Raw genomic sequence first — 27,322 nt, 5'->3', positions numbered from 1 at the left:
AATTCCAAGTACTGTATGATTTACATTATGTCTATAATTGGTATTATTAGAATTGAAAAATATAAGTTATATAACATTATACATTAATAAATGCATAAGTGTGTAGGTTAAGGGCTCGTTTGGAACGTCGTATTAGGTCGTATTGTATTGTATTGTATTATATTAAATTGGATTATATATCATATTTTTATATAATACTATGTTAAACTTTAATTTGTACTAAAACATTATATATTTAAGTGTCCATAAAAGTTAATACCACATATAGTTTTACATAAAAATATTGCATAAAATATAATTTGATATAATACAATACAATACAATACGACCTAATACGGCGTTCCAAACGAGCCCTAAGAGAACTCCTATTAAGCATCACAGTGTTTAACTGTTTATCGATATTTTTATAAGAGTTTGAGATTGGGCAGGCTTTAAGAAAAAAAAAATATGTTTTCACTTTATTGAAAAAAATATGTAATATTTTCAAACAATACTATAAACATTATAAAATATGCATATAATATTTCAAACCAGGAGATGAGCATTTCTCTCTTTTTTTTTTTTTTTAAAATAAATATTAGCCTCTTTATTAAAAAGATATGTATACACAATATTTTTTTAAAAATTATTGTGAACACTATATTTTTTACTCCCAGTGGATTTTTAGGCACAAACTGCTTTTAAGGTTCGACTCTAATTTTTATAATAATAATTCAATTAAAATATATAAATGTCGATACTTAGTATAATAGATGGTAATAATGATATTGATTAGTACATCAATACCTCTTAACATTTTTCTCGAGTCAAAAGCTCCGTTGTCAAACTGGTCTAAGAGAAAAAAAAAACCAGCTGGCTTTCATCATCTATTTGCAACCTCGATCAAAATGCAAAAAATATTATTGCATTATTTAAGTAGATATATTCTTCAATTAAAACAACAGAAAGAGAAAGAGATACATTGCTTGACCTCAATAGTGTAGTATAGTGTATATAATCCTCAAATTAGACTTCAATCATCAGAATTTGACTAAGGTAATTTATAAATGCATTTTAAATTATAATAAAAAATAATTAGAGATTCTATTCTATTAATCTATTCTATTAGTAATCACACGACCTAGAACTAGAAGTGTCAGCTAGCGGCGCCTGAACTCTATAGCGTGATGATCTAGCTAGAATAAGAAGCCAATTAACCACTCTCTTTCACACTCACTCATCTCACTAATTCATATACTAAGGTTTTCTTTGCTTTATATCTTTAACTTTTCTAAATAAATATAATACTATTTCATGATATATGTTTTGTGGAAATTTGTATTTAGTTAGAATAATTTACAATGAGAGATTGATAGAAGATTAGATCGGAGTTAATTTTTATATTAACGTGTGTGTGTGTGTTTTTTTTAGATGATCATTAATTTTATTGTTTAAAAATTATCGACCAAAGTTATGTACTATTAGTATATCTTTAAAGACATTGAGTAAAAACAGTTAAGTAGGAATTATTTTGTAGATATTAAAAAAATGACGAAAATAATTTTTTCACTATGTATTAGAGTGTATTACAATTAATTGTTAAGAATTATGGGGTTCCATCTCAAAATTAATTGGCAATGAGTGGAGTAGCCCATGTTATTATATATGACTCAATACTTTTACATTTAATCTATGTGGGACAATTAATGTTCTCCAATATCCTCCCTCAAGATGGTGGATATTTTTGCTCACCAATCTTGAATCACCTTATCACAGGCCTTGCTATTTGCTTGCTTAGTTTTTGTTCGGATCTCTCAGACGTCTTTGCACCATTTGGATCTCGTGCGGTTGGCTAACCATCTGGATAGGTGTGGATCGAAAGCACGCTAGGGATATGGCTCTGATAGACTGATACCATGTTGAGAATCATGGGGTTCCATCTCAAAACCAATTGGTTTTGAGATAGAACCCCATGATTCTCAACACAATTAATCACAAATTACTAATAAATTAGGAACTTTATACACCTTAACCACTCTCCTTTCAAATTTTAACATGGTTAATTTTTTATTTAAATAAATAACAGGAAGTTGGGAATATTTAATTTTCTAAAAGGGTAAAAGATCTATCTATATATATTATTCAAAAATAAATAAATAAATAAATAATAATTCTAATCTCTATTTTTCTACCCTAAAGTAATATAATATTGATACCTTGTGATATACTTTTGTAAAATTTTATAATGTATTTTCTAATCTAAAAATAAGTGTACTCGATGCAATTGAATTATATTTTTAAAATTTGAATAGTTTTAATTTTAATTTTTTTATATCACAAGGTATACTATAATTATTTAACATATTTTGTAAAATATTATACACATAAAACAAAGAGTTTAAATTTTGAAATATATTTTTTTTTTTATATTAAATTATTTTGAATTTATCAAAACTTTTAAAAAATATTATAAATAACTACCATATATATTATTATATATATAAATAAAGAGTAATTACTATTTTAGCTATATTTTGCAAAAGTTATAAATTGAACCTTTTATTTTGTTAAATGATAAATTGGACCTTGTATTTTTCTAAAATTGTACAAATAAGACCTTGAATTAATTTTCTGTAAAAAATAAATTTAATAATAATCTGATCTAGAGATGTTATGACAAAATTAGTTACATTTTCTGTATCTGTTCGTGTTAGAAATTTTCTTAAATTGGTTATATTAAAAAATAAAATTGTTGAAAAATGAGCCCTGAATCCTATTTTTACCATTTTAGATATTTGATCATTTAATAAAACAGAGGGTCCAATTAATAATTTTTACATAGTATATGGTCCAAATTAGTATTTACCAATAAATAAAATTATAAATATTTAATTATTAAAATTACAAAAGGTTGTATCGGTGTGCATTAGTTATTTTAATTTAAGAAAAGAAAAAAAGTTGTATGAGTAAATAAGATAATGATACTAATCCATTAATTCCTTAAGAAATTCAACATCAATACACTACTATCTTATCAGTCACTATTGAAAAAAAAAACAAAAAAACAAAAACACTTTTCTCATATCACGGAGGTAGCCGCAGACTGTTTCTATATGTAAAGTCAATATATGATTAAATTGGGTAGCCGCCGTGGCTTGTAGCCTTGTACATATAATATAGATAATATAGAAATATATGAATTACTATTAAATATGTATGATTTCAATACATACCAATACCAAATAAACATTATTGAAAATACATGATACTAAACAAGTATACATTACACACCCAAATGGGAAGAAGTTGAAACCAGGAGATGAGTACTTTGGTTTGGTTGGTGGTCGATCAAAGTTAGGCATTTAAGTTTGTGTATGATATTATTTGTTATTTGGTGAGCATTGATAGATACAACCTTTTATTAAGTTTTTAGTAGATTGAGTCGCTCCAATAACTCTTAAAAGTAGTTCCCAAATGAATGTTGATGTCGATGATCGAGTACAACATTTAATTAATCCAAAATATCTCTAATTGATCATCCAGGTATGAAATTGGAACAAACTTAATGAGACTTTTACTCCCCAAATAAAAACTCATTTCAGTCACATATTACAAGGCTGATACTAATAGTAGAATATTCAACACTATTGACTTTTGATAAAGATATTTTCTCTCACTCACTCACTCACTCACTCACTCACTGTAAGAAGCACTACTACCTCACAAGTCATTTTTTTTTGGTCAACTGAATTGCAGTGCCTTGTTGATAACTTGGCCAAGAACATAAAAATTCCTTGTGTGAAAGCTTCTCTCCACTTTGTAGAAAATAACTGCATAAGGTCACTCACATCAAGAACTTTAGCTCCAATTTTGATGCTGGACTCTGCAATTAGTAGTTTCTGAAATACCCACCAAAAGTTTGAAAATGTAGGGGAAAAAAAGTTCAATATATTGGGAGAGTAGTACACTTTAAAAGGTTGTTTTGATAGATCACTTATTTAGTTTGATATTTAAGAAAGTTTTTTAGTTTAATTTTTTTTTATAATCGTGTACGTTATAGTTATTTTGGATCACGTGTAAATTTTGAGAAAATTTTGAATAATTTACAATATTGAAATAAGATTCAAGTATTTTATTGCACGGTTGATTGATTTTTTTTTTTTTTAATATTGTGTATAAGCAATTGTTTGAACATTATTTTTAACACTATAAACTATTTAGAATTTTCTAAAAAATTTATCATTGATTCTAAATAACTATAATGTATATATTATATAACTAAAATCCTCTTCTGAATACCGAAATATATATTAGTATTGTAAATATGAGACGGTCTTTTTAACACAGTACAAAACCTACACGAGCCTGAGAGACACGAGCATGATCTGACACAATAAAAATATGTGCTTAGGCACGACGACTGGACACGAAAAAATATGAACTTAGACATGACACGACAATGTTGTGAATTGACACGACTAGACACGAAAAATATAAACTTAAGCACGACACAATAAGCTCGAAATCACAAATAGATTAGCTCAAAAGCACGACATTAAAAACGGGTCAGCCCAATTAAAACATGAAAGAAATTTGAACACGGCATAAAATTACTAAGTTTATGGACCGTACTGGATCTATTTTATGAAATTGTTACACATCAAAACACGATCTATATTTTTAAAAACTCGAAAAATAAAGACCGGACTAGCACTGATATTTATATATAAATATATATATATATATATATATATATATTTCTATGATTAGGCTAAAGGGCGAAAAAAAATAGAGAAAAAAGGAAAAGGTAATTAAGAGAGTTGGTGCAAATTGATTAGTAATAAAAGAGGGGGAAGAAAGATAAAGAGGCAATAATTCGAGGGGACCTCAACCTCAATGTCATCTAATTCTCATACAACTTTGATGAAAGCAATAGTGTGACACTAAACGACATTGAAGCGATTGTGAATAAACTTAAGAGCAGCTACATTACGTGGCTTAGTCTAATGATTGGATGACCCTTACAGAATAATAATTATAATTAAAACTCTTTAATAAGAGTTGAGTGAGTGGAACCTCCAACATTGACCAATGAATTCAACATAATCTTCTGAAATAAAAAATAATTTAAGTTTTCACCAAAAAAAAAGAAAGTTTTGTAACATTTCCTAATCTGGTACCAATATGTTTGTAGTAGGGTCTTTTTTTTTTTTTTACCACAAATATTGTAGGCTAAAATTGCCTTAATGAGATAACTAGCCAAACACTTACTGTTTGGCCTTCAAATCTTGGAAAGAAACACTATTTGGCATTCATAAAACTATGTATACAAAGAAATAACTGTTTGGTTTTCAAACATATATACCATTAGTTTTCTCTAACTGTTTGGAGTCCAGTACATGTAATTTGACTCTGTTACCTATCGTGCTTGAGTAGACTTTCTTGATAACTCTAATTAGTTCATACAACTGTAGCATTGCAATTATGGCATTTACTAGATATAATATACTTCTGAAATACTCAGGTACAAGTAACATCAATTTAAAAAGAAAAAATGGGTTATCCCAATAATTTGAAGTACTTGTTTGTCATAACTAGCGTAGGTGATATCATCACCATGAGCCAAGAAAAAAAGGTACAAAAGATTTTTATTGCCCAGCTTTTGAGCTGGACTCTTCACATATTTCTATCCATTTTTTTTCTATAGCTTGTATTATGGGCAATAATATGGCATAGTTTGTTACCATTAAGAAACTTTATGGGATATCATAGTTTGTTGACTATTCTTAATTGTATCAACTATTTAAATAGTTATGCCAAATAGGAAAGACAGTTCAATGTAGCCTAATTCTGAATGTAGAAAGTAATGGACAAACTCAATAGGTAAGAAAACTATATACAATGCAACCAACTTAACTTATGGGTGAAGTGAAAACACGGCAAAGATGACAAGCTGGACCCTATTTCTGTTTGAGGAATAAATGTAAATGGAAAAAGAGATTCTTAGTTGGGTCACAGCTATTTAAAACTTGCTAAAAAGAGGGCACAGTTCAATGGAAATGCCCCAAATAGAAAAGGAAGACAAAGTTAACTTATTCATTGTAGCTAAAACCACTCTGCAGAGACAATAAATTTTGCAAAATTTAATAGATGGGCTTAACTGACAGAGATCACTTGGTAAGCTTATGGTAATATATTGATATTGAAATATGATCTGACAGAACATGATCTATAACAAAATGTGAAAAGAGTTAAATAACTGGGCAATATATCTAACTAGAATTTCGGAATGATACAGTGAAGGCAGGCGAAATCTGTTCAACTATTTTCACATTCATCTCTTTATGGCATGAAAGCCACAACAAATACAGCCTAAGAATAGTATTGCATGTTCATAATTTTAACGTATTATGATATCTCCTTATACCTGAAAGTTGTAGATGAAGTCAAATAAATATTACTTCTGATCTTTGAGGTTCTCATTCTGTAGGTACTTCAACACTCCATATGTAACGGTTCCAGCAATGAACAAACCAACTGTTGGAGTAAATGTTGGATACAGATACTTAACTAAGAACTTATCCCATTCTTCTGGCAGAAAACCTGTGATTGTGTTCACATGATTTCTTGGTTAGAAAATGAAATGAACACATGAATAAAAATACAAACAAAAAAACCATTAGGGTGTTTTTCTGGTTTATGCTTTTCAATTACATGAAATTTTCTCTCTATGTATAATCCAAGGCCGCTTTCATCACAGCCACTGCCAGTTAGTTACTCAGAGCATATCAGTTATATCCTTAAGCCATATTACCTACTTATAGTTTTATCCCACCTTAGTGGATCAGTTTCCACAAAAATGTAGCTTATATTTCACCTGAAATTAGGAGTAAGGGGAAACCAATTTAGGGAAAGAGAAGCTTTTGTGACTAGGAAGGGGTTCTACTTTGTTCTAAATAGCACATTATAGCACATTGTCAGTGCAGTACTTAGATATTGAACATGTACCGGCTTCAAATATTTAGGTTCAATATCTCTGTTAAAATTTTACAAGATCTTATATTGTGACTTGGATATTAAGACTAGACTAACACTCAAAACTCTAACTTGACTGATGCAAGTATTTTACATAAAGATTAGTATATTCAACATTAACACAAATAAAATTGTTTTTAATTCGCCAGGATACAAAACTAGCGGCTCAACTACAAAAATGTTGTCACTTTTTCCTCTACTACTTAAGCCAGATAAGCTTAGACACTAATAATAATAGAAAGAAAAAGAAGTGCAAAGTCCCACTTATTAAGTGGTCCAGGAAATTTAGACTCAAAAAGGACCAACACATTTTGATCATTTTATTGAAATAATGCACAATATATCTGTATATGTTAACAGACAATCTTTGACAATGGATGTTCTGTTAGGTAGGTCCTTTAACACTTACACACCACAAACTCCTCAGATAAAGTCTATTCCCTAGGTTGATGCTTTCTCTCTACACAAGTGATGTCCAAGGCTTGACTACTGGCTCTACTCCATTGGGACATTACTTTACAATCTCCCACCAGCAGCCATAAATCTTCTCATTCCCTAGGGTGGAATGCATGGGGCTTGGGAAACCCAATTGCATCATGTCATCTTTGCTTGAGATAAGCACCTCATGTTCTGTTTTTCATGAGACTTGAAAGAGCATAGTGCGCAAAATTCTTTTAACTAAATTTCAGTTATGGTTTAGAAATTCTAAGGGTTGGCCTTGGTGGTGGGTTTATGTTGTTATAAAAAGACCATGTGGATATAACACTACTCTCTTATTCAATAAATTACTTCGATTGCTATATTCATTTGAAGGTGGTCCTCCAAGGAATTGAACTGGTTTTTTTATAGTTTTATGAAAACTGATCAACGCTAGAAAGCACATTCTGTCTCTGCTTAAAAGGCTACCAAAGTCTGTAACAATATCAGTTGATGTACCTTTTCACTAGCTTGCCATTTGTCTAAATTTGGGCAGCTTCAAATATTTATATAATATACATATATATAACTTTCTAAAAGTTTCTTCACTTTGCAACTCTCGTGATTTTGGCTCAAGAAGAAACATACTGGCAACAGCATTTTCGCACTTGGCTAAAATCTGGAGACTCCTATCCAACACTCTTCTGTCACTCTAGGGCTATGAAGGCAAATAATACCATTAAAAATTGTGGACTTTAATTAAAGTGAGTAGATTGTCTACTGCGGATGCAGAATGCTGCCGTTAAGATTGCTTCCGAAGCCCTTAGGAACCCTTGCTAACAATTATCTATGAGAACCGACAGTGTGTTCCTCTGAAATAGAATTTTTATTACAAACAACATTTTGTTGACTTTTGAACTGATTCAGAAAGGAGGCAAGAATAGCTCTGCAGCTTGAAAATTAGACATGATTAAACCTTCAGTTCGAGTAGAGTGGCTTTTTTATTGAGAAAGTGACCTTAAAATGAGGCTTTTTGAGCCTCATTATACAATGCATTAGCTGGGTCTCCTTTTTCTCATCAATAGAACAAGCACTTGGTTTTTCAACACAGGATGGTGATCCACTTTCACAATACTTATTGATTTGCGAAGAATCTTTTTCATCTACTCCAACATAAATCAAGAACTGATTGTTCCCAGGGTCTTGCTATTACTAGACATGCTCTACCATTCTCACACTTATGGAGTGTTTGGTGTAAGAGCTTCACTTGATGGGTTTTAGTTGAGAAACACTGGAAACTCAAGTATTAACAGAGTTCGAGATTACCCAAACAATAAACTTAAAAGCGAGACCCATTTAATCATAAGTCTTGTACTAAAATTATAACAAACGTACGTTTGGTTTTACATTCCCATTTCCAAGAACCCAAATCCCCATACCAAACACATTGTTATTATTTGCAGATGGTATTATTTTTCCAAACAATTGCTCCCTCTCACAATGCTGTAAAGCGCACCTTGGACACCTAAGGACACCTAAAATCACACATCAGGTCAACTACTCAATCCGGACAAATCTATTGTATCTTTTTCTCCTGATATGATATGTTTTCAGCGATACAATATCTATTTCAATAAACTTTTGGTGGACCTATTTGTTGCCATTGGATTTACCTAGGTTTGCCATCATTTTCAGGCAATTATAAGCAACAACAATTCAATGGAATTAAGGAAAATGCTTAGAAACTACTAAGTTCTTGGCAGGAGAAGTTTTCGAGCGGTGATGTGGAGTCCATCCCTACTTATGCCTTAAGCTGCTTCACTTCCAAGTAGCTTATGTCATCAGCTTGAATCACTAATGACACATTTTTGGTGGGATTCTAATGCTAAGGGCTCTTCTATTCGCTTGAAAAGTTAGATAAGCCTTTCTAAACTTGAAGGAGGTAAGGGCTTTAGACCCTAATTCATTTTATGAAAGCTTGACTAGAAAAACAAGCATGTGTATCATAGACAAACCAACTCTCTTAGCAGGTTTTTTTTTTTTTGGGTGTCTGCCGACACAACCTTCCTTCAAGTTTGTCTTAGACATTATCTTTCTACAATGTTGATTATGTGAAAAAGAGATATCAAAAAGTCTTCCATGGAAATTTCAACTTCTAAGTCTATCAAGTTTCAAGGGATTAGCCATAATTTGACTGTCTTTGAGTTTATTACTGCAGATCATCAATGAACCATTATTTTATTGCAAAATCATTTTTAATCTATTGATATAGACAGAATCCTTTCCATCCCTCTCAGTTTTCCGCTACAGGAAGACAGACATCATACCTCTACAAGACTTGACTTTACACAGTGAAATCTGATTATTATACAGCTACAGCTCTGAATAATTCTCACTTCTTAGAGCTCCATAAATCATATCCACTGTTGGAAAATTTCTGAACTTTTTACATTACCACCAAAAGTAAAAACCATAGCTTGGCAGGCCATCCAGTGTCCACTAACAGTTGCTGCAGCTCTTCAGCAACGTCAAGTTCTTGAATCAGCAGCAACGCTCTCTATGCACCTTGCCTATAAGGCTGATTGGAAATTGTCACAATCTTTCTCATTCGCTTACTATACAAGAAATGGAGAATGTTATCATGTGAATCATTTAGTCTAGCGTAATGGGAAATTGCATGGACGATTGTCTAAAACACCTTTTCTTCTTCTAGACATCCAAGCCATTATCTTGCACAGTTCTGTGAGGCTCCACATAAATCACCTTCTATTGATCTCATGGCACAAAATACTCCCTCTTGCCGCGTTTCGAAACCTCCCTTGGCAGGTCAATACAAAATAATTGTAGATGCAGCTTTTGATTTTCAGAAGAATATTGTAATTAGGTGTTGGGGCTCTTATCCCAGAATCTTCAGGTGAAGTTAAGGGATGTTTTTATCCTAGAGAAATGGAAGTGAAAGCTTTGTTTATAGGTCCTCACTCTTCAATGACAGTTTTAAGGTCTCAACTAACCTAACTAAATTTGCTCTTAGGTGGACAAAGTTTTTTTATATGGTTAAAGGATATTCATAATCCAATCCAATCCAATCCAGTTCGAATTCTGATATTGTCATGGAATCTCTAATCATTACTGATAACAGCTCTTTCTACCTCAAAATAAACAATAATAATAATTTTTTTAAAAAAAATCTTAAACAACGGTACCTGAAGCAGAGAGAATGATGCCTTGAGTAAGAATTATCACACCAAGCCCCAACCATGTCAGGAGAAAAGCACTCTCATTTCTGCCGGTTTCTTTGGCCTTTTCGTCATCATCCTCTACTGAGCCAAAAGCCGGCTTTTCGACCGGAGACCTCCGAATAATGGAAGCCCTCTCTCGTTTACTCTTACGTTTCTTATTAGTAGCAGTAGTAGTACTCAATTGGGCCGCATTCTCTTTGGTTGGAGACGAAGCAGAGGAACCAAACCCCAGTCCCTGTGAGGTGGATTTCTTGGGCTGGACCGTGGTCTCGGTGACCTTGATGGTGGATTCCGATGGGTCCAATTGGTTCTGGGACTTGATCCTGAAGTGGGTTTTAGTGGAGGAGTGAAGAGGAAGACGATAGGGTTTGGTTGTGAAAGAGGAAGGACAGTGGATTTGTAGCGCCATTTTCAGTTTTGTTGGTTAATTGGTGGATTTCTTTGTTATCAGTACTCCTCTTATATCTTTCTCATATTTATACTTTTCTCCCTCAAACTTTGTACTATTCCACTTGCATTCATTTTCATATAATTACATTCAAAGCTCTTAGATATTTAGTCTACCTAAATATAGTATTTTTGTCATTGAATTATAATTTTTGCAAAGTCTTACTTTCTAATTTTTTTTGTGTAGTAAAAATTTTTCTAAACTATATACATTATTGTAAATATCTTCCTTCACTTATATTTTGTTCATTTTTTATAACAATTTACTTATGTAGCCATAAGTTACAAGTATAATTGCAGTACAAGCAGGGCCGGCCCTGAAACAAAGTGGGCCACAGAGAAAAAAAAAAATTTAGACCCTTATGTTAGAAAAAATGTAGTATTTTTTAAAATTAGTAAAAAAAAATGTATAATTTTAAAAGAGGAAAAAAAAATTGGACCCCTCGGCTGGGTGGGCCCTAGGTACAGGCCTAGCCCGCCTATGCCCAAGGCCGGGCCTGAGTACAAGAGTTTATTTAATAGCATTAAGCTACTTAAAATTCAATTTATTGACATTAAACATAGAAACAATAACTTTAAGAATGCATATACATATTTTTATAATTTATGATTAGACTACTATTTATGAATGTATATTTTGTCTACTCTTGAATTGAGTCAGATTAATATTTTGTTAGTGTTATATCATTATCAAAAAGTTATTTAAAGAAATGAGTAAAATACAATTATTGGGGATATTTACATCGTTTTTTATAATACAAGGAAAAATTTTACAATGGAAAAAAATTCATGAAACAAAACTCTACAAAAGTTATAGTTCAAGCATCTAATAGAGGGACAACCCTTGGTATAATTTTGTTTATTTTGTTTTTGCATGTTGTTCTGTGGTTTAGTGGTTTTCTTGCTTGGATCAAGGATTGGAATCCCATCACATTCCATTATGAGAAGATTTATGCTTAGTTTTTTGAGAGAGTAGTTTATTGTGGTCGTACTATCTTTAATAAGATAGAAACTCTCAAGGTACATACTAATAACTCAATTTAAAAAAGATGATGTATAAGACTCCTGTAACTAGCATGTGGTTCTCGAAATTGTCTAAACTACCGAAAGAGCGAAGTAAAAATCCCCACTACGTGATTCTTTTTCTATTTTTTTATAAAAAAATTGTTTGTTTTTTTTTCTTCACAAAAACTAAATTTTTTATTTTTTTATATATCAACATAAACTAATTCATTTTTAAATCTTACTTGTTTGGAGTTTGTAAATAATTATGTGGAATTCACGACACAAGTGATGAAGGCAATTATGATTTATTTTTATTTTTACTGTTTTTTTTTTTAATCAAAACTAGATTTAAGTTCAAAATAATTTTAAAATAAATCTCAACACAAAGTTTTCCGTTCAAAGCGAGAAAGGGGTTGAGTAATAACATACTTTTTCACTGAGGAATTTAGAAGAAAATTGAGTAATTTGTGGGCACAATATAAAAATTACAAAATCTAAAGGTCCTGAAAAGTAAAAAAAAAAAAGTTACAATTAGAGGCAAAAGACAAGAATCTATTAATGGAACATTCTTCTCCGCCACAAATCAAAAATGGCTTAAAGATTCTCAGCTCTAAAAGCTTCAACAATGGCCACACTTGTTCTACACATTTTCTCCTTCATATAAATAGAAAACAAAAATTGCTCATTTCTTTCTGTTTCTATTAATGGAACTCTTCACTCACTTACAACTCTCTTCTTCCTTCTTCTCATGGCGAACCTCTTTACGCTTACTTCCCCGCATTTTCCCTCACTTTCCTTCTCCCCAAACACTCTTCGCTTTTCCCAATCCCCCTTTCTACTCCGAGCTCAATCCCGGAGCCAGATTCATGGAGAGAAGAGAGGCGTTGCTGTCCTCTGGTTCAAGCACGACCTTCGAATCGACGATCACCCGGCCCTCGTCGCCGCCTCCGACCACCGCGATTTAGTTCCTCTCTACGTCTTCGACCACCGCATTCTTTCCCGTACTCTCTCTCTTCATCTCTCTTAAGATTTAATTTTGTTTTAATAGTTACTCGTTTTCGATATATGATTGATTTTGAGCACAATTGTTTTTAATTTTTTGGTAGGATTTTCTGATGAAATGTTGGAAATGGTTCTTTTGGCTCTGGAGGATTTGAGAAATTCTTTGAGAAGCAAAGGTTCTAATCTAGTGATTAGGTTGGGAACTGCTGAAAATGTGTTGCGGAAACTTGTGAAAGAGGTTACTATTTCATTGCTAAATAGAATTTGCATCAATTCAAACTTTTCAGTAGAATTTAGTTTTAAGTTTTTTTGGCTGAGTATTGAAGCAGGTAAATGCCACTCATGTATATGCCGAGGAGGAGGTTGAACACGACCTCAGGAAGCTGATGACCATTGCCAAGGAGACCTTGCAGGCATTGCCTCCTCCAGAGGAGAGCCCTAAGTTTGTTCTTTGGCGAACTCCCTTTTATGATATAGAGGTAGGTGATGATGATTATGGTCTATTGCTTTGCTCTCTCTCTACCTCTCTTTCGAGTGAGTGACTGGTTTTCCCTTGTTATGGTGTGTAGAGCTTAATGGATCTTCCAGCTTCATATGATGATTTCATCAAACGTAAATTCCCTGTATCTTCACCACTTCCACAACCAGAACTATCTCCCACAAACATGGAATTAGATTGGGGTAAGTTCAGTTGACCAATCTATTCATGCATATACTTCAAGTGGAATTATTCTTTATATTTAGACTGCACATAAAAGTTTGCATTGTAGAGAGTGATGAACTTGCCATGGATTAGGTTCTGTTCCCACCTTAAATGAGTTGATGGAGTTTATAGATGAAAATTCATGTAAATTAAGAAAGAGTTGGACTTCAATCAAGGATAAGTCAGCTGAGAGTATAATGATGAAGGAATCGATGAACACTGGTGAAAGCAACAGAATTAGTGCCCAGAGATTCCAGCAGAAAAGAGTAGTTAATTCTGTTTTTGTCACACAAGGAGGAAGTGCCGTAGGGGGTGGGACAAACACTGTAGTAAATGCATTGGCTGCTTACTTGAGATATTTGGAGGGAACAGCTCGAGATGATTGGCAGGAGTAAGTAATGATTGCTTTTCTCATTGTACTCTCGAGGTTTAGGATCAAGTCAAGGGGATGTGTAACAATATTTGCAAATGTTCTTATCGTGCTGAAGCCATTTTTAGCAACTTTAATTAGAATATTCTCATTTAAAAATAAATTAATGATTCTTTCTAGTATCATGGTAGTGAACCTGCTGCATGCACTAAGGATGAGAAGCAAGATTTGGCATATGTTTTACTAATTGCTTGTATGAATTATCATGTCCCCAATTTCATAAACAGCAAAATAAACATGATTTATCTGGAAATGACATAAAAATGATACATCTTTCCAAATTTGGATTTGAGACTGATTAGTGATAATTCCAATTCTTGCAGGGTTCATGAAAGGGTGCGCTATACTGAATCTCGAGAAGGAGCTTCTTTCATTGAACTCTTTGGACCTGCCCTTTCCCTTGGTATTGTATCTAGAAGGAGAGTGCATTATGAAGCTATCAAGTATGAGAAAGAACGAAATGCTGGATTCCTTTCCCCCTTCGGATATTCAACAGTCTCTGCTACTGCAGCAATTAATGCTGTTTGCTCAATGGAGGTGATGATTCTTACATCTAAATTTGGCAGTAATGGAGAAAAATCAGTCATGTTTGATTATGGTAGTTTGTTGGTGAACTGTCTTCATGGTGATTTTTGGATGTCTGAGCATGTATTAAATTATATGAACTGTTTTTGGTGGCAGTGGTATTGGCTCATGTCTATTAGAAGTCAAATAAGTGATGATAGAAATTATCGCATTCGAATTTGGAGATGGAAGGGCCATTTGATCCAGGTAAGCTGTTTGCAAATGCTTTTAGTATAATATATCTTTTACAGCCTTCTTTCAGAGTTAAATGTACACACATTACCATAATCTAATTACTGAAATTAGGTAGTAACTCAAAATTGAGAGTACTTTTTTTTTCTCAGTATACTGTTGCGGGTCATGAGGGTCCTGCTGTTCTCCTTGTTCATGGTTTTGGTGCCTTTTTAGAGCACTACCGTGATAACATATATGACTTAGCTAAAAGGGGGTATCGAGTTTGGGCAATCACATTATTAGGTTTTGGAAAGTCAGAAAAACCTAATGTTGTATACACTGAGCTCATGTGGGCAGAGTTGCTAAGAGATTTTGTTGTTGAGGTTGTGGGTGAACCAGCTCATCTCGCCGGGAACTCAATTGGTGGTATGCTTTTATTTTAAAGTATATTTGTTACTTGACTACACCATCCTTTATTACTTCTCCTCTGTTCTTCCTTGACTAAGGGGTATACATGTACACACCCATAGCAACTTGTTTGCATAAATGTTACCATTTTCTTGCCCACAGGTTATTTTGCTGCTATCCTTGCGTGGTTGTGGCCCACTCTGGCCAAATCGGTTATCCTCATCAACAGTGCTGGAAATGTCATTCCAGGATATTCCTTTGTGCCATTTAGTAAAGTGAGTCTAAAAGCAATGCTTATCTTTAAATATGGTATCTGGTGCAGCTGCTGACAACTGAAAGCTGTTTCAGGATAGACAAACTTCAGGCCCTGCTTGGCTGGGTGCTCGACTCCTTGTCTTCTACTTAAGGTCAAGATTAAAAGGCATAGTGAAGAATTGCTACCCAATTGTAAGTAGTATTGATTGAAATTGGTTTCTCATTTACTACTCTTTTGTATTAATAATCTGTTTCTACTTTTTCAGAAAACAGATAGAGTCGATGATGTGCTAATTGACGAAATGTTGAGAGCAGTATCCTTTACCTTCACTTCTGTATATTTAGATTGAAATAGCTCTCTCTGCTTGAATAGCTCGTGTCCCGTTAAAGGATTATCTCTAGTATCGCCTTAACCTAAACAATAGTCATATGATCCTGGAGTACTTGTGGTCTTGGAAAGTATTTTCAGCTTTAATCTCTCACTTCCTCTTAATTATCTCTTGAAAGATTTTGAGGAAAGGGTTTTAGTTATCCAGGTAAGACATCTAAACAGGATTTGGATATATCCAGTCAAGTAACCATCATAATTTTACCTTGATTTATTTCTTCTTATTACCAGGGAATGAAAGATCCAATAACTGACTCAAAATCGAAATTGGCTATGCTTAGAGAGCACTGCGACAGGGTAGTAATCAAGGAATTAAATGCAGGTGAGAAAAATGTTTGCAAGTTCATTTTGTTTTCTCCTTATAATTCGATGATATTGTAAATTATATCTGATGAGCCTCGTAATTATAGGCCATTGTCCCCAGGACGAGCTGCCTGAGGAGGTGAATTCCATCATATGTGAATGGATAGCGAGTCGAGAAAGTAAAATTAAAGCTGCTAGTGTAGCTTTATAGTCTGTACAAAGGAACAATAAGTAGGTATTATTGAAGAGATTAATTTGTGAAGATATTTACTAGCACCTCGATGGCTCGATATGAATTTTCTTATCTCAAAGCTCAGGTGTTATCAGAAATATTGTTTGATAAAAGAACACCTGCATTTAGAAACTAGTAACATAAAAAAATATGTTAATATTATATTGTTTATTTTTTAAGAAATGGTTTTATAGTATTAGAAAGGGAAAAAAAAAAAAAAGCCATTCTCACATAAGACAAATTATGTTAATCATAGTATAATGATATAACGTATAAAAAGCAATTACTAGAGAAAGAAACTTAAAAAAACAAACCAAAAAAAAAAAAACTTAAAAAACAGAGAGAAAGAAAAGAAAATAGCTTAAATGACTGAAATCTAAATGGGGTCAATGACAATATGATGAATTTGAATGACGGTGTTACTATCAATTTGGGAATGTTGGTTAGTAATGGATGTAATACTTTTGCAATTTGAATGGGTATAGTTCGTACTCAGTCAAAACTGGTTAATTATGAGAAAACAAAATTTAAATATTACTACTATACTCTTCTTTTTCTGTTTTTGCGTAACTATATAAATTTAAGACCATGCCAAAATACAACTTTACAGTTTACTAAGTACTTTAAAAATAGTTTCCAAGAAAATTTCGTTTTACAAAGATAACAATAAATAAAATATATGAAAATTGTTACAAAATTTTGGTAGAGTTAAATAAAATAAAGCTTTGAAACAATAATGTATTAAAATTTTGGTGTGATTAAATCTATCAAAAAAATAATTTATTGTATTGGCATACATCTCTAATCCAGCTTAGGAGTGCAGATTTAATTTAAATCCTTTTTCTTTCCTTCAACAAACTACCCCAATGGCAATGCCCAGTTCTTTGGCAAATCTTTCAAACCTCTTCAACTCATAAAACCTCATTGCCAGTGCCACTACTCTTTCTCAAAATAATCCCTACTGCAGATGACAATATTAAATTGCTCGAATAAATTATCTAATGGGTCTTCTGACATCTTGATTCCAATTAGGACACATGATTCTTACCTTCTTCTATTAAGATTCATTTCTTCACAAAGACTAGAAATATCAGGAACTATGCCGCCATTGCAATATCTTATAACACCATTTCCTACTAGCCCATTCAATATATCAGCTGGTTCTCTTGCTCCTCCATGCTGTAAAAGCTTTTCTCTTAGGGCCACTCCCGTGCTTAGTGACAACGGATCCTCCTTACACACATTCTGCCATATGCTTGCACTTAAACACTTGGCATACAAGTAGCTATAATAACCTACGAATGCAAGTTTATATTTTTAGAAAAGAGCATAGAGCTGTGGTAAGTCATCAAAAATAAAATGTCACATTGGGGGGTTTATAGGTTCACGCCAACTACCATAAGCAGTGGAATGATTTCCAAATGCTAATAAAAAAATAATGATTGATTAGGCTTACTTGCAACTACATTGGTTGTACTAGAAGTTTTAATATAAAATTAGGGATCGTAATAGGGGATTATTAGAGCAATACAAAAATATATATATAATTAGGGATCAGTGACAGTGGATGACTTTTATGACTTTAACATGTGGGGATGCTTAGTACTAAGAGCCGAAGACTGTATATTTCTCAAATGCTAGAAGGAAATGGGTTCAATTGTGAGAGTACTTTATGAATTTTAAGCATACCTGCACCATAATTTAGGAGATGGTTGAAGCGGGACTGCCAATGTGTGCCCTCTACATGCCTCCAACTAGTATATTTTGTTTTCAAGTCTGCAACAATAGAACTTGGGTCTCTTGGTGGGTTTTCCTGCTCCCCAAAGAGTGTCTGATCCATTATGGCGTAAAAAATCTGAGAAACAGAGCAACCAAAGAAACACTAATCAGTATCTCCTTTTTTTCCTAAAGAAAAGTCTAAACTATGCCTTTGGGTGGGGGTAGGAGGGGAGAACCTGTCGTTGCAATTCAGTTGCAGCAAACATCTTTCTGGCACCCTCCATTGATTCAACCAACTTCTGTGGAATTACTTCACCAGTTGAATAATGTCTAGCAAATGTCCTTAAAACTCGATAATCCCATGCATAGTACCTAGGCATGTCACCAGAAACATATCAGGTTGATTACCATTACATCCACAAATCATCTAATAAACTGGTAAAATCAATAAACAATACAAAGAATAATTATGGATAACATAGTATGCATTTTGAACAGTGAAACACTTCCATGACCAATGCCTAACATGTTTAGTGTGCATACAAATTATGTGATGCATACTACAATACTACAATCATGTTAATTGGTTCGATAAAGCCTAACATGTTTAGTGTGCATACAAATTATTCAGCATAATGACTAATAATAATTGCAGCACAGTAGCACACTACTCACTCAAATAGGTTAGAAGGTGTTTCTGCTAAATCAAGAGCAACCCTGGTACCGGAAAAATGTTGGTAATCCTACAGAAGAAGAAACAGAGTGAGTGAGCATGTTCGTAGGGGGAATAAAATAGAGAAATTTAATTTCATTTATGTTAATTTTGATAATCAACAAGTTTCTTAGGTCACATAAGCTATTTAATTCATACCGTTCTTGAGAGTAATGAGTGTAGTGCATGTCCAAATTCGTGAAAAAGTGTCTCTAGTTCCCAATGATTTAGTCTCACATTTGATGGATCAGGAGAACCTGAAAAGTTGCAAATGAGAGCTACAATCTGTTGTATCACCAGATTCACCACAAAATAAAAACTATAAGAATAAACTCAGTAACTTAAAAAATGAACAATGTTTTTTAGGATAAATACATAAGCAGTTGTATGGTACTAACAGGAAGTTGGTATTCTGTCTCAGAAACTCGACGACCGCCTTTAATTGCAAAATGAGCACAGCCAGGATACTTTCCCTTCCTTGAGTGCAAATCAAGATACAAATACCCCAAATCACCCTAAAACATATGGATGTTTGATGAATTCTTGTGAATACAGTGAATAACTAGAGTATGAGTAAACATAGACTAAAATTGTGTTATTCATATTCTAGAAGGACTAAACCCAAGTCCTTGATGGCGCATGCAAAATGACATCAAGCTCAACACATACAACTATTAGTTTTAAATAATTTTTTGATACTAATAACTGAATCCTAGAAAAGGCAAGTGTCACTCTTTCACTACCTAAATCTTCAAGCCATGGAACTTTTACTTCCACAAGTCTCTTTAATCTTTCATTAGAAACAGATCCGAAGCAAATTCATGGGAATTTTGCCAAGCTAAAAACACGAAATTGTAAAATTTGCAAAATAACAACATTGAATTTACACTGTGCGACCATCAGTGTAAATTTAGGGCCACAAACTGACCATTATATTATGGTCGCACAGTGTGATGTTTGGTCACTCCCACGATCAAACATGATTATTTTGCTGATAATTTTTTTTGAAAAGTTATTTTACTAATAAAATTTTCCATAAAGACTATTTTTACAAAATACTCAGATTAATCAAACAATTCTTCGTAACAGAAATTAGATTCGCCAAATCCTAAAAAATTTATGAACAAAGATACAGCAAATATAAATCAAAAGAATTCAAAGTGCTGACTCCATACAGATTCTATGTTTTATGGAGGAACCTCATGCATATTTCTTAAACATGCCTAGAATAAGTGTCTTTAATGATATCAGATTTCTATTAAATTATTTCCCATCTAAAGAAAAGCAAATCAGAGCTCTCAACATCAATTTAAATACCTCGTCAGGATGATGAAGTGACATTTTAAGCACATCTGGGTGCCACGATTCACCAGGTGCTAGGGGGACACTGCAAAATGTTGCACCAAATAATGACTGGACCAGCACTTTCAAACCCTCAAGGCATTGTGGCAAAGGAAAATATGATGCTACAACCTGCACAAAAAAGAACCGTAACCATTCCTACATTCATAAGCAAAATTCTTAGCTAAAAGTAGATACATATGATGGTTAAGAAAGTAAAATACATCCAAATTTAAAGAAAAAACCTTAAATGAAAGAACAGCATCACTAATGCTTATGACAGAACAATGATAAAGATCTCTGAAATTCTCTTTGCTGTAATAGATACTAAAAAATAATTTATATGCAAGATTTACAATAAAATATATGCAGAATTTACCGAAGAATCCAAGTTATAGACAGAAGACTTCATTAAGGCAGTGTAGTAAGCTTCATCCCATGGCTCTAAATCTCCAGATATTTGACCAGATTTCCCTCTCTTAAAATCCCTAATTTTTTTAAATTCCTGCAATTATTATTTTAAGGATTATATATGGATGTATTAATACATATTCATGTGTGTTTACTTACACAACTTATTGAAGCAAACCACCACCATGGAAATAATGATACCTCATCAGCACTAGGTCGGACCATGTTGCTCATCTCCTCCAAAAATGACATCACCACTTCTGGAGATGAAGCCATGTTAGGCTTCAGTGAGAATTCAGCATAGCTTCTATAACCTAATATCTGCACTCACCAGAAACAGAAGATATGTTTTTCCCACAAATACTAAGTACATCACATTACATCATATTTATGTGCAAATCATTACGAGTAATTAGTAAAACAGGAAAAATAACTACTAACACCTCAAATTAAATTGCAATTGGATCTATCAAAAATAAATAAAAAAAAAAAATTGCACCATTGGATACTTAATCACAAAGCTATGCATGAGAAATCATTCACCTGAGCTAGTTCATTGCGAGTGCTTATAAGCCTATTAAGAACACCAAGATTTGCCTGAGGGGAAGAGTTTCCTTGAACATATGCCATTTTCCTCACCTAAAAATGAGATAGTTTAAAGTCAGTTTGATAAAGAAAGATTGATTCAAAGCCCTACAGGGGCAACTACTATTTAAAGGTCAAGTATCATTAATAGCAACTACCCAGCACAAAAAGATTCAAATAAATAAAAAAAAAACGAATATATTTGAACTTTAAGATGAAAATTACCTCATCATCAGGTGTCAATTGCAGAACAGAAGATAGAGTTGATGCATCTGTTTCTATCCGGAAGCCCTTTTTATTCATGGTTACAGGATTTAATGACTCCCTTGAATTTGCAGATGATGAATGATAAATGGGCTTTACTAAATGATGCAAATTTTTTGGAACTCGTGATGATGGAAATATGTCCACACGACCTGGGTCAATGATAATATTTTCACTGTACCTGAAGCATATCCAAAATGAACTTAGACAAAAGAGTGTAAAGTGAGCCAGCCAGTCTATGCCAACATACTTATATTATAATTGCTAACTTCGAGCAACTAAATTTAGGTGAAACACTAGAGCCCAAGTTTCTGTCCATCATTAAAACAATAGAGGCATAGTTATATAACTTTTATTCATCATTTGATCCATAGATTATGTTCTTTTCGTTTAATTTATATGCATAATTGACAGAATTTATTTGATGCGTATTTTATTTATTTATCTTTTGCTTGAAGGTTCCCCTTATGTTTCTTGTTGAAACTTTTTACTCTGATTTTTATCAAAGTTCATCAATTAAAAGAAACATGAACGAGTACATGCAAGAATTAACAGCAACATGAAACTTACTCTCTGCAGAGTTGAGAAATTTCTATGCTTAGTTGATTTACTCGATCTAGTTTGTCTGGACAGTGAAAAGAAGGTGGCATTATTCCAGAGATTAGATCAAAGCTTTAACAGAAATAAGAATTAAAAACAATAAGTACCAGTAGAAAGATGAATTCCACCCCTCTCAAAGTCAATACGCAGGTAACGCGCTGCTCTTTGAGCTTCCTCGGTGAGCAGATGACTTTCTTGCTCAGCTTTTTTCACGGCATCATAAAGGGTATGATTAGTATTGAGATACTGAATGTAACAATGAAAAAGGTTCATTAGGAACAAATCACAATTACAACTACTAAAAGCAAAAAAATACAAATTAATAACATGAACAGAAACTACAACGTTAGCACATAATTGGAATTGTGCATTCAATTCTTCTTATTATTATTATTAATGTCATCTTACTTGACTTAATTCTCAAAAACCATTTCCCTATGCCAAGCAAGTGTTTGCCACTACCACTGAGCAAAATTATCTTATCATGGTCAGTTCACTTTCAACTCACTGAATTAGTTCAAGTTCATACATTGCATGAATACAACAACGAAAACAAAAGCAGAATCAAGAGCAAGTCAAAGCCAGTTCACACGGTCACCTCACATGTAGATACTCGTTAATTTTCATCCACGCAGTGTTTGCTTCCTCAACAAATTCCCTGGTCGAATAGAAAATGTGAGCAATTCAAAAATGAGAAATTTTAAGGCCAAACTGAATATGAAAATAAATAAACCTGTCCGGATGAGTGTGTCTACAAAGCTCTGCGGAGTCAACAACGGAACAAACCTACAAAACACATACAAAAAAAAAAAATACAATCAAATTCGCACAAAAAAAAAAATTATAGAATCGAATCTTGAGCTGAAAATTAAAACATACTGTGTCTGAAATTTCGTCCATGGCTTTGATAATTTCCGTTGAAGAAGGCATTGTTGCAATGTACGTAACCAGCTCTCCGGACCTTCTCACAAAAGAAAAAACGAATAAGGGGATGTATTAGCGTTGGTGTAAACTAAAGTGAGAGGAATTAAGTGTATATATTTATACCTTTGGATAGCATCATCGAGGAAACGGTGGAAGCCTTTGGGGGTTTTCAAGTGATCGAAGCCATAGAGGCCGGTGGTGGTGGGTGGGAGTGGCGAGGCAGCGGCGGATGTGTGGAGGCGAGTGAAGAATGGGGAGTTGAGAATGGGATTGTGCAAAAGTTTGGGGCCGTTTCTGCGGAGGAGAATCAACATGCTTTGCCTATTGAGAATGGCGTCTCTCTTCGTTTTCAGCCTCCTCACGATTTTATTTTAGCTTTACTAACACAACACGTCAAGGCAAGTAAAACAAGGAAAATTTAAATTTATATTCCTAGATTTAGTGTACATTAAATTTTTGATACCCATGCTACTTTTTTTTTTCCCTTTTTTTATATTTTTTTTTTTCTAACTTTGCATATTTACTACTAAGTAATGAGAATTAATGGTAAAATAATTTTTTTTTTTTTTTTTTTATATTTATTTACTTATATTATTGAAATTAGGAAAAGAATCACTTATTTAATAAGGGAGAAAAGAAAAAAAAGAACTTCCTCTACTAATTTTGTAAAGAATGCCATTAAGAGTAATGGATTTTAATTATTTGTATTTTATTTTTTAATATTAAATATATAATAATAATTTTATCTTTTAAATTATGTCTTACAAAATAACTACCCTATAATATAATTTAACTCAAAAGGGCAATTTAGTCAATTTAAGCATTCCGATTACGTTTCCTAATAAAGTAAATAAGATAAATCACAACTATTCGATTTCCAAAAAAAGTTAGTAAACAACATATTACAAATATTGATTCCGATTATTTTTCATTTATTCAGTTACATTTCTCCATTAATTTATTCCAATTCTGAATACTGTATAGTAAATTACTATCCATATTCCTCATTTCTATTTATACTAATGGTGGTGCATCTGATGGTAGCCTGATGCTACTTGTTATTTATTTATTTTTTTTTTTTTATGTTTTTGTACATAAAAAAAAAAGTAGCATCAGGCCACTATCGGACTACCATCAAACCATATTCTACATATATAGATATTAAGCTCTATTCATTAAGTTAGAAGGCATCGAGCCACCATTGGGCTACCATCGAACAACTATCGGACTATAGCATCGGGCCACTATCGGACATTCGCCTACAACCTTTAATCATTTTAACAATAGGAAAGCATGGGACCACTATCAGACCATATCATCGGGCTACTATCAGACCACCATCGAACCTTTTCTTCAACATTTACTCATTTTAACAATAGGAAGGCATCGGGCCACTATCGGGCTTGGCAAAAAAACTATTTTTTTGCCCAAAACTCAGATCTGGTCGTTTTTCGACCCTAAATCTAACATCTACTCACAGATAACAAACATTAATCATAATTTATTCATTTGATAACATTACCGATGGTGAAGTCGTGGTTGATGGAGAAGTCATTGGGTCTGCGACGCTCATTGGATCTGTGGTCGTGGTGGTCGTGGAGAGAAGGGACCGAGGTTGTGGGTGGTGGTTTATGGGTCGAGTTCTTGGGGTGAGTTCAAAGAGAGAGAGAGAGAGAGAGAGAGAGAGAGAGAGAGAGAGAGAGAGAGAGAGAGAGAGAGAGAGAGAGAGAGAGAGAGAGAGAGAGAGAGAGAGAGAGTTAGGTGTTTGAAATGGGATGGGTAGAATTAGATTTTATGAAATGTTAGCCTATTCTACCAATATGGGTTAACTTAGGTTTAGGAAAATAATTTTAATCTAATAAATGTATAAAAAGTCAAATTTTTCGTAAAAGAAAGTGATATTTACGCATAAGTCATCATGTACTAGTTGATTGTAGTTTTGAGATTTCATAAATTATTGGCATATTAGCGGCTAAACTAATCAAATTATATATTTTTAAACACTTAATCCCTCAAATCAAAATTTTAGTGGTGAAACCTCCGAATCTCTGTTGTGGTCTTTATCATTCCGTTGAATTTTCAAAGTTAAATGCCAAGCTAGTAAATCTATGTGTACACAATTATACATGTGTCATGTTTTGATTTGTCCTTAATTATCTTTATTATTATAAAAATTAATTAAAAATTTTAAAAGTAATTTAAAATAAAAAAAAAATAATTATTATTCTTCTTATTCTCTTTTTTTTTCTTCTTTATCTTCTTCTCTTTCTTTGTCCTCCTTCCCCAACAAACCCAAAATCCCAAACCCAGAGCTTGTGATAGCTAAGACCTCAAGATTCGCCTCCATAGCCACCTAATGTTTTTGTCGGTCCAAGAAGATGGCCATGTATATGCACTCCATATCCTACTAAGATTGCATGAATTGGAGTGGTTCCCCACGAATGAGTTCCAAGATGGACTCATCCCAAACAAAGCCAGGGTGGCCAGTATTTTCCTTCCAAGCGTCCCATCGACCCTTCAACGATGAAACAAACCAAGATGGCATGACAATACACTTACGTGGGTATAACTCTGGGAAGAAGTGTTGCCGCCTCCTCATCATATGGAAAGTCGCATCCAAATGCTGCATAATTCATACAAATAAGTCAACACGAGCACTTTAGAGCATTAAAAAATAAAAAAAAAAACAGTAAATAACATCAAATAATACTTAGTTAAGAAACTTACATCATCAGAAAGTCATTCTCTTTTAGTAAGTAGCTTATAGAACCAAGCCACACCGTGTACACCAATGAAGACATCCCTCGGATACTTGTTTCCAATGGTTCCCACTAACCGATTTCAGAAATTATGTAGTAGCTTTTGTCAACGGGCCGAAGTGGGTCAACATTCACATGAGCTATCGATGGTTTCATCTTCTTCTTTATTTTGGTGTACTCGTCAAACCACCTCAGCCTCTTTTTCGGTCTCTTCTCCACTGGTGTTGAAACAGTCTCTAAAACTTGCACCTCTGAATCTTGCGTATCTCTAATGGGCATGATCGACATGTTTTGAGGTGTATGGAGTACATCTTTCACATCATTAGGTTTGTAATCATTGGGAAGAATGAACTCATCTCTCGAAGAGATGGGGTTTGACTGTGGCTCTGCCTCTGTATTGGGCCTTCTCGGATTTCCCATGAGTGTCAATAGGGTCTTCAAGTAACGCATAATCTCTGTATGTCCTTTCAGAATATCAGTCTGGCCTTGCTTTGAAGCAAGTTGTCTCTCTGAACACTCTCCAATCTTGCCAATATGGCAGAAGATATTGATTCTTGAGGTTGTGAAGTGCTGTGAATAGATGCTGACTGTAGCATAGATGCAGAATGGGGCATCGATGCAGACGGTGGAATAGAATTGGCCCCTAATGGTTGAAAGTGTGGTGGTGTATCCTCTCTAAAGATTCTAGCTTCCTCCGCTCGTTGTTCTAGGGTTTGTGCAAGCTTTGAGGCCTGGCTACGCAAACTATCCTGAGTAGGTTGTCCATCACTACTAGCAACCAATTCCTCCATATCCACAAATAGAGGCGCCTCACCTCCAGTGACGTTGCTCAAAAACTCCCCCTCATTAGGCCACGAACATAAAATGGAGTAGACTGCCAATTGAAAATAAGAATAAAAAGATTATTAGACTTAGATTAAAATGAAATAAATAAATAAACGTGAACAAATACAATGAATTAAAAAACTTACGTTTTTCGCAAACAATCTAATGACTTCATTCTTGCTGAGTGACACCTCCTTACTCTCCCAGTTCACCATTCTGGGAAAGTGATGCGATTTTTTGATCACAAATTTCTCAACAAGCTCCAAGATGGACTCGTAAGCCCAATACTGCAATGCTAGAGCATATCCATAAGTTGAGTACTTCAACTCCTTCTGAGTAGTTCCCTTTTCAATCTTCTTATCCATATGCTTCTTCTTTTCTACGAAGTTCTCACTCCAAGTTTCTTTTAGCAAGTTGAAAGAAATCTTCCCCTACGGGTACTCGTAGAAAAAGCAAGGTCGTCAGCCATTCTCATGATAAATGGCGGAACTAGGGTCCTCTCCTCTTTCCCAATCAGAACACCCATCACAAATAACACCATGCCCAACTTGTAAACATCATCCTTCTCAGTGCAACTCTCAAAGACGATGCGCAGTCGACC

General features: G+C 33.5%; 3 protein-coding genes and 1 long non-coding RNA gene across 4 annotated transcripts; 1 reads left to right on the top strand and 3 right to left on the bottom strand.

Moving 5' to 3' along the window:
• Positions 1–6,153: 6,153 nt before the first annotated feature.
• On the bottom strand, positions 6,154–11,205 carry LOC133030247 (protein LPA2). The gene is made up of 2 exons (XM_061102787.1): positions 10,635–11,205; positions 6,154–6,582 (listed from the first exon to the last, which is right to left on the bottom strand). Exons 1-2 carry the CDS (start codon positions 11,077–11,079, stop codon positions 6,437–6,439), a joined length of 591 nt encoding a protein of 196 aa, XP_060958770.1. The 5' UTR covers positions 11,080–11,205; the 3' UTR covers positions 6,154–6,436.
• Positions 9,670–10,621, bottom strand: LOC133030252 (uncharacterized). The gene is made up of 2 exons (XR_009684112.1): positions 10,130–10,621; positions 9,670–10,046 (listed from the first exon to the last, which is right to left on the bottom strand). It is a non-coding gene; the product is annotated as an uncharacterized LOC133030252 (long non-coding RNA).
• Positions 11,206–12,681: 1,476 nt separating the features above from the next.
• LOC133030256 (uncharacterized) lies at positions 12,682–16,764 on the top strand. Its single transcript, XM_061102803.1, has 14 exons — positions 12,682–13,123; positions 13,229–13,362; positions 13,454–13,603; positions 13,694–13,805; positions 13,921–14,218; positions 14,581–14,794; positions 14,939–15,028; positions 15,166–15,421; positions 15,566–15,678; positions 15,752–15,850; positions 15,925–15,972; positions 16,084–16,194; positions 16,278–16,368; positions 16,457–16,764. Exons 1-14 carry the CDS (start codon positions 12,871–12,873, stop codon positions 16,558–16,560), a joined length of 2,073 nt encoding a protein of 690 aa, XP_060958786.1. The 5' UTR covers positions 12,682–12,870; the 3' UTR covers positions 16,561–16,764.
• Positions 16,765–17,176: 412 nt separating this feature from the next.
• Positions 17,177–23,573, bottom strand: LOC133030254 (mitochondrial intermediate peptidase, mitochondrial). Its single transcript, XM_061102802.1, has 17 exons — positions 23,261–23,573; positions 23,093–23,174; positions 22,947–22,999; positions 22,817–22,871; positions 22,321–22,459; positions 22,184–22,238; positions 21,575–21,794; positions 21,308–21,403; positions 20,966–21,085; positions 20,733–20,858; positions 20,330–20,485; positions 19,411–19,527; positions 19,172–19,297; positions 18,976–19,043; positions 18,537–18,672; positions 18,271–18,436; positions 17,177–17,876 (listed from the first exon to the last, which is right to left on the bottom strand). Exons 1-17 carry the CDS (start codon positions 23,449–23,451, stop codon positions 17,626–17,628), a joined length of 2,157 nt encoding a protein of 718 aa, XP_060958785.1. The 5' UTR covers positions 23,452–23,573; the 3' UTR covers positions 17,177–17,625.
• Positions 23,574–27,322: the final 3,749 nt, after the last annotated feature.

The sequence above is a fragment of the Cannabis sativa genome, chromosome 1 (genome assembly GCF_029168945.1).
Source record: "Cannabis sativa cultivar Pink pepper isolate KNU-18-1 chromosome 1, ASM2916894v1, whole genome shotgun sequence".
NCBI lineage: Eukaryota > Viridiplantae > Streptophyta > Magnoliopsida > Rosales > Cannabaceae > Cannabis > Cannabis sativa.
Note: the sequence above shows the minus strand (reverse complement) of the source record. Positions and strands in the feature narration are given on the sequence as shown.

Bases quoted from the DNA above. Each gene is read 5' to 3' on its own strand.
- LOC133030247 (XM_061102787.1), bottom strand. From the start codon at position 11,079: ATGGCGCTACAAATCCACTGTCCTTCCTCTTTCACAACCAAACCCTAT. The intron at 6,583-10,634 runs GTACCGTTGTTT...ACACAATCACAG, and splicing joins CATCATTCTCTCTGCTTCAG to GTTTTCTGCCAGAAGAATGG.
- LOC133030256 (XM_061102803.1), top strand. From the start codon at position 12,871: ATGGCGAACCTCTTTACGCTTACTTCCCCGCATTTTCCCTCACTTTCC. The intron at 13,806-13,920 runs GTAAGTTCAGTT...GCCATGGATTAG, and splicing joins AAACATGGAATTAGATTGGG to GTTCTGTTCCCACCTTAAAT. The intron at 14,795-14,938 runs GTGATGATTCTT...TTTTGGTGGCAG, and splicing joins ATGCTGTTTGCTCAATGGAG to TGGTATTGGCTCATGTCTAT.
- LOC133030254 (XM_061102802.1), bottom strand. From the start codon at position 23,451: ATGTTGATTCTCCTCCGCAGAAACGGCCCCAAACTTTTGCACAATCCC. The intron at 22,872-22,946 runs GTTTATTTATTT...CTATTCGACCAG, and splicing joins AGACACACTCATCCGGACAG to GGAATTTGTTGAGGAAGCAA. The intron at 22,239-22,320 runs GTACTTATTGTT...TTCACTGTCCAG, and splicing joins TGGAATTCATCTTTCTACTG to ACAAACTAGATCGAGTAAAT.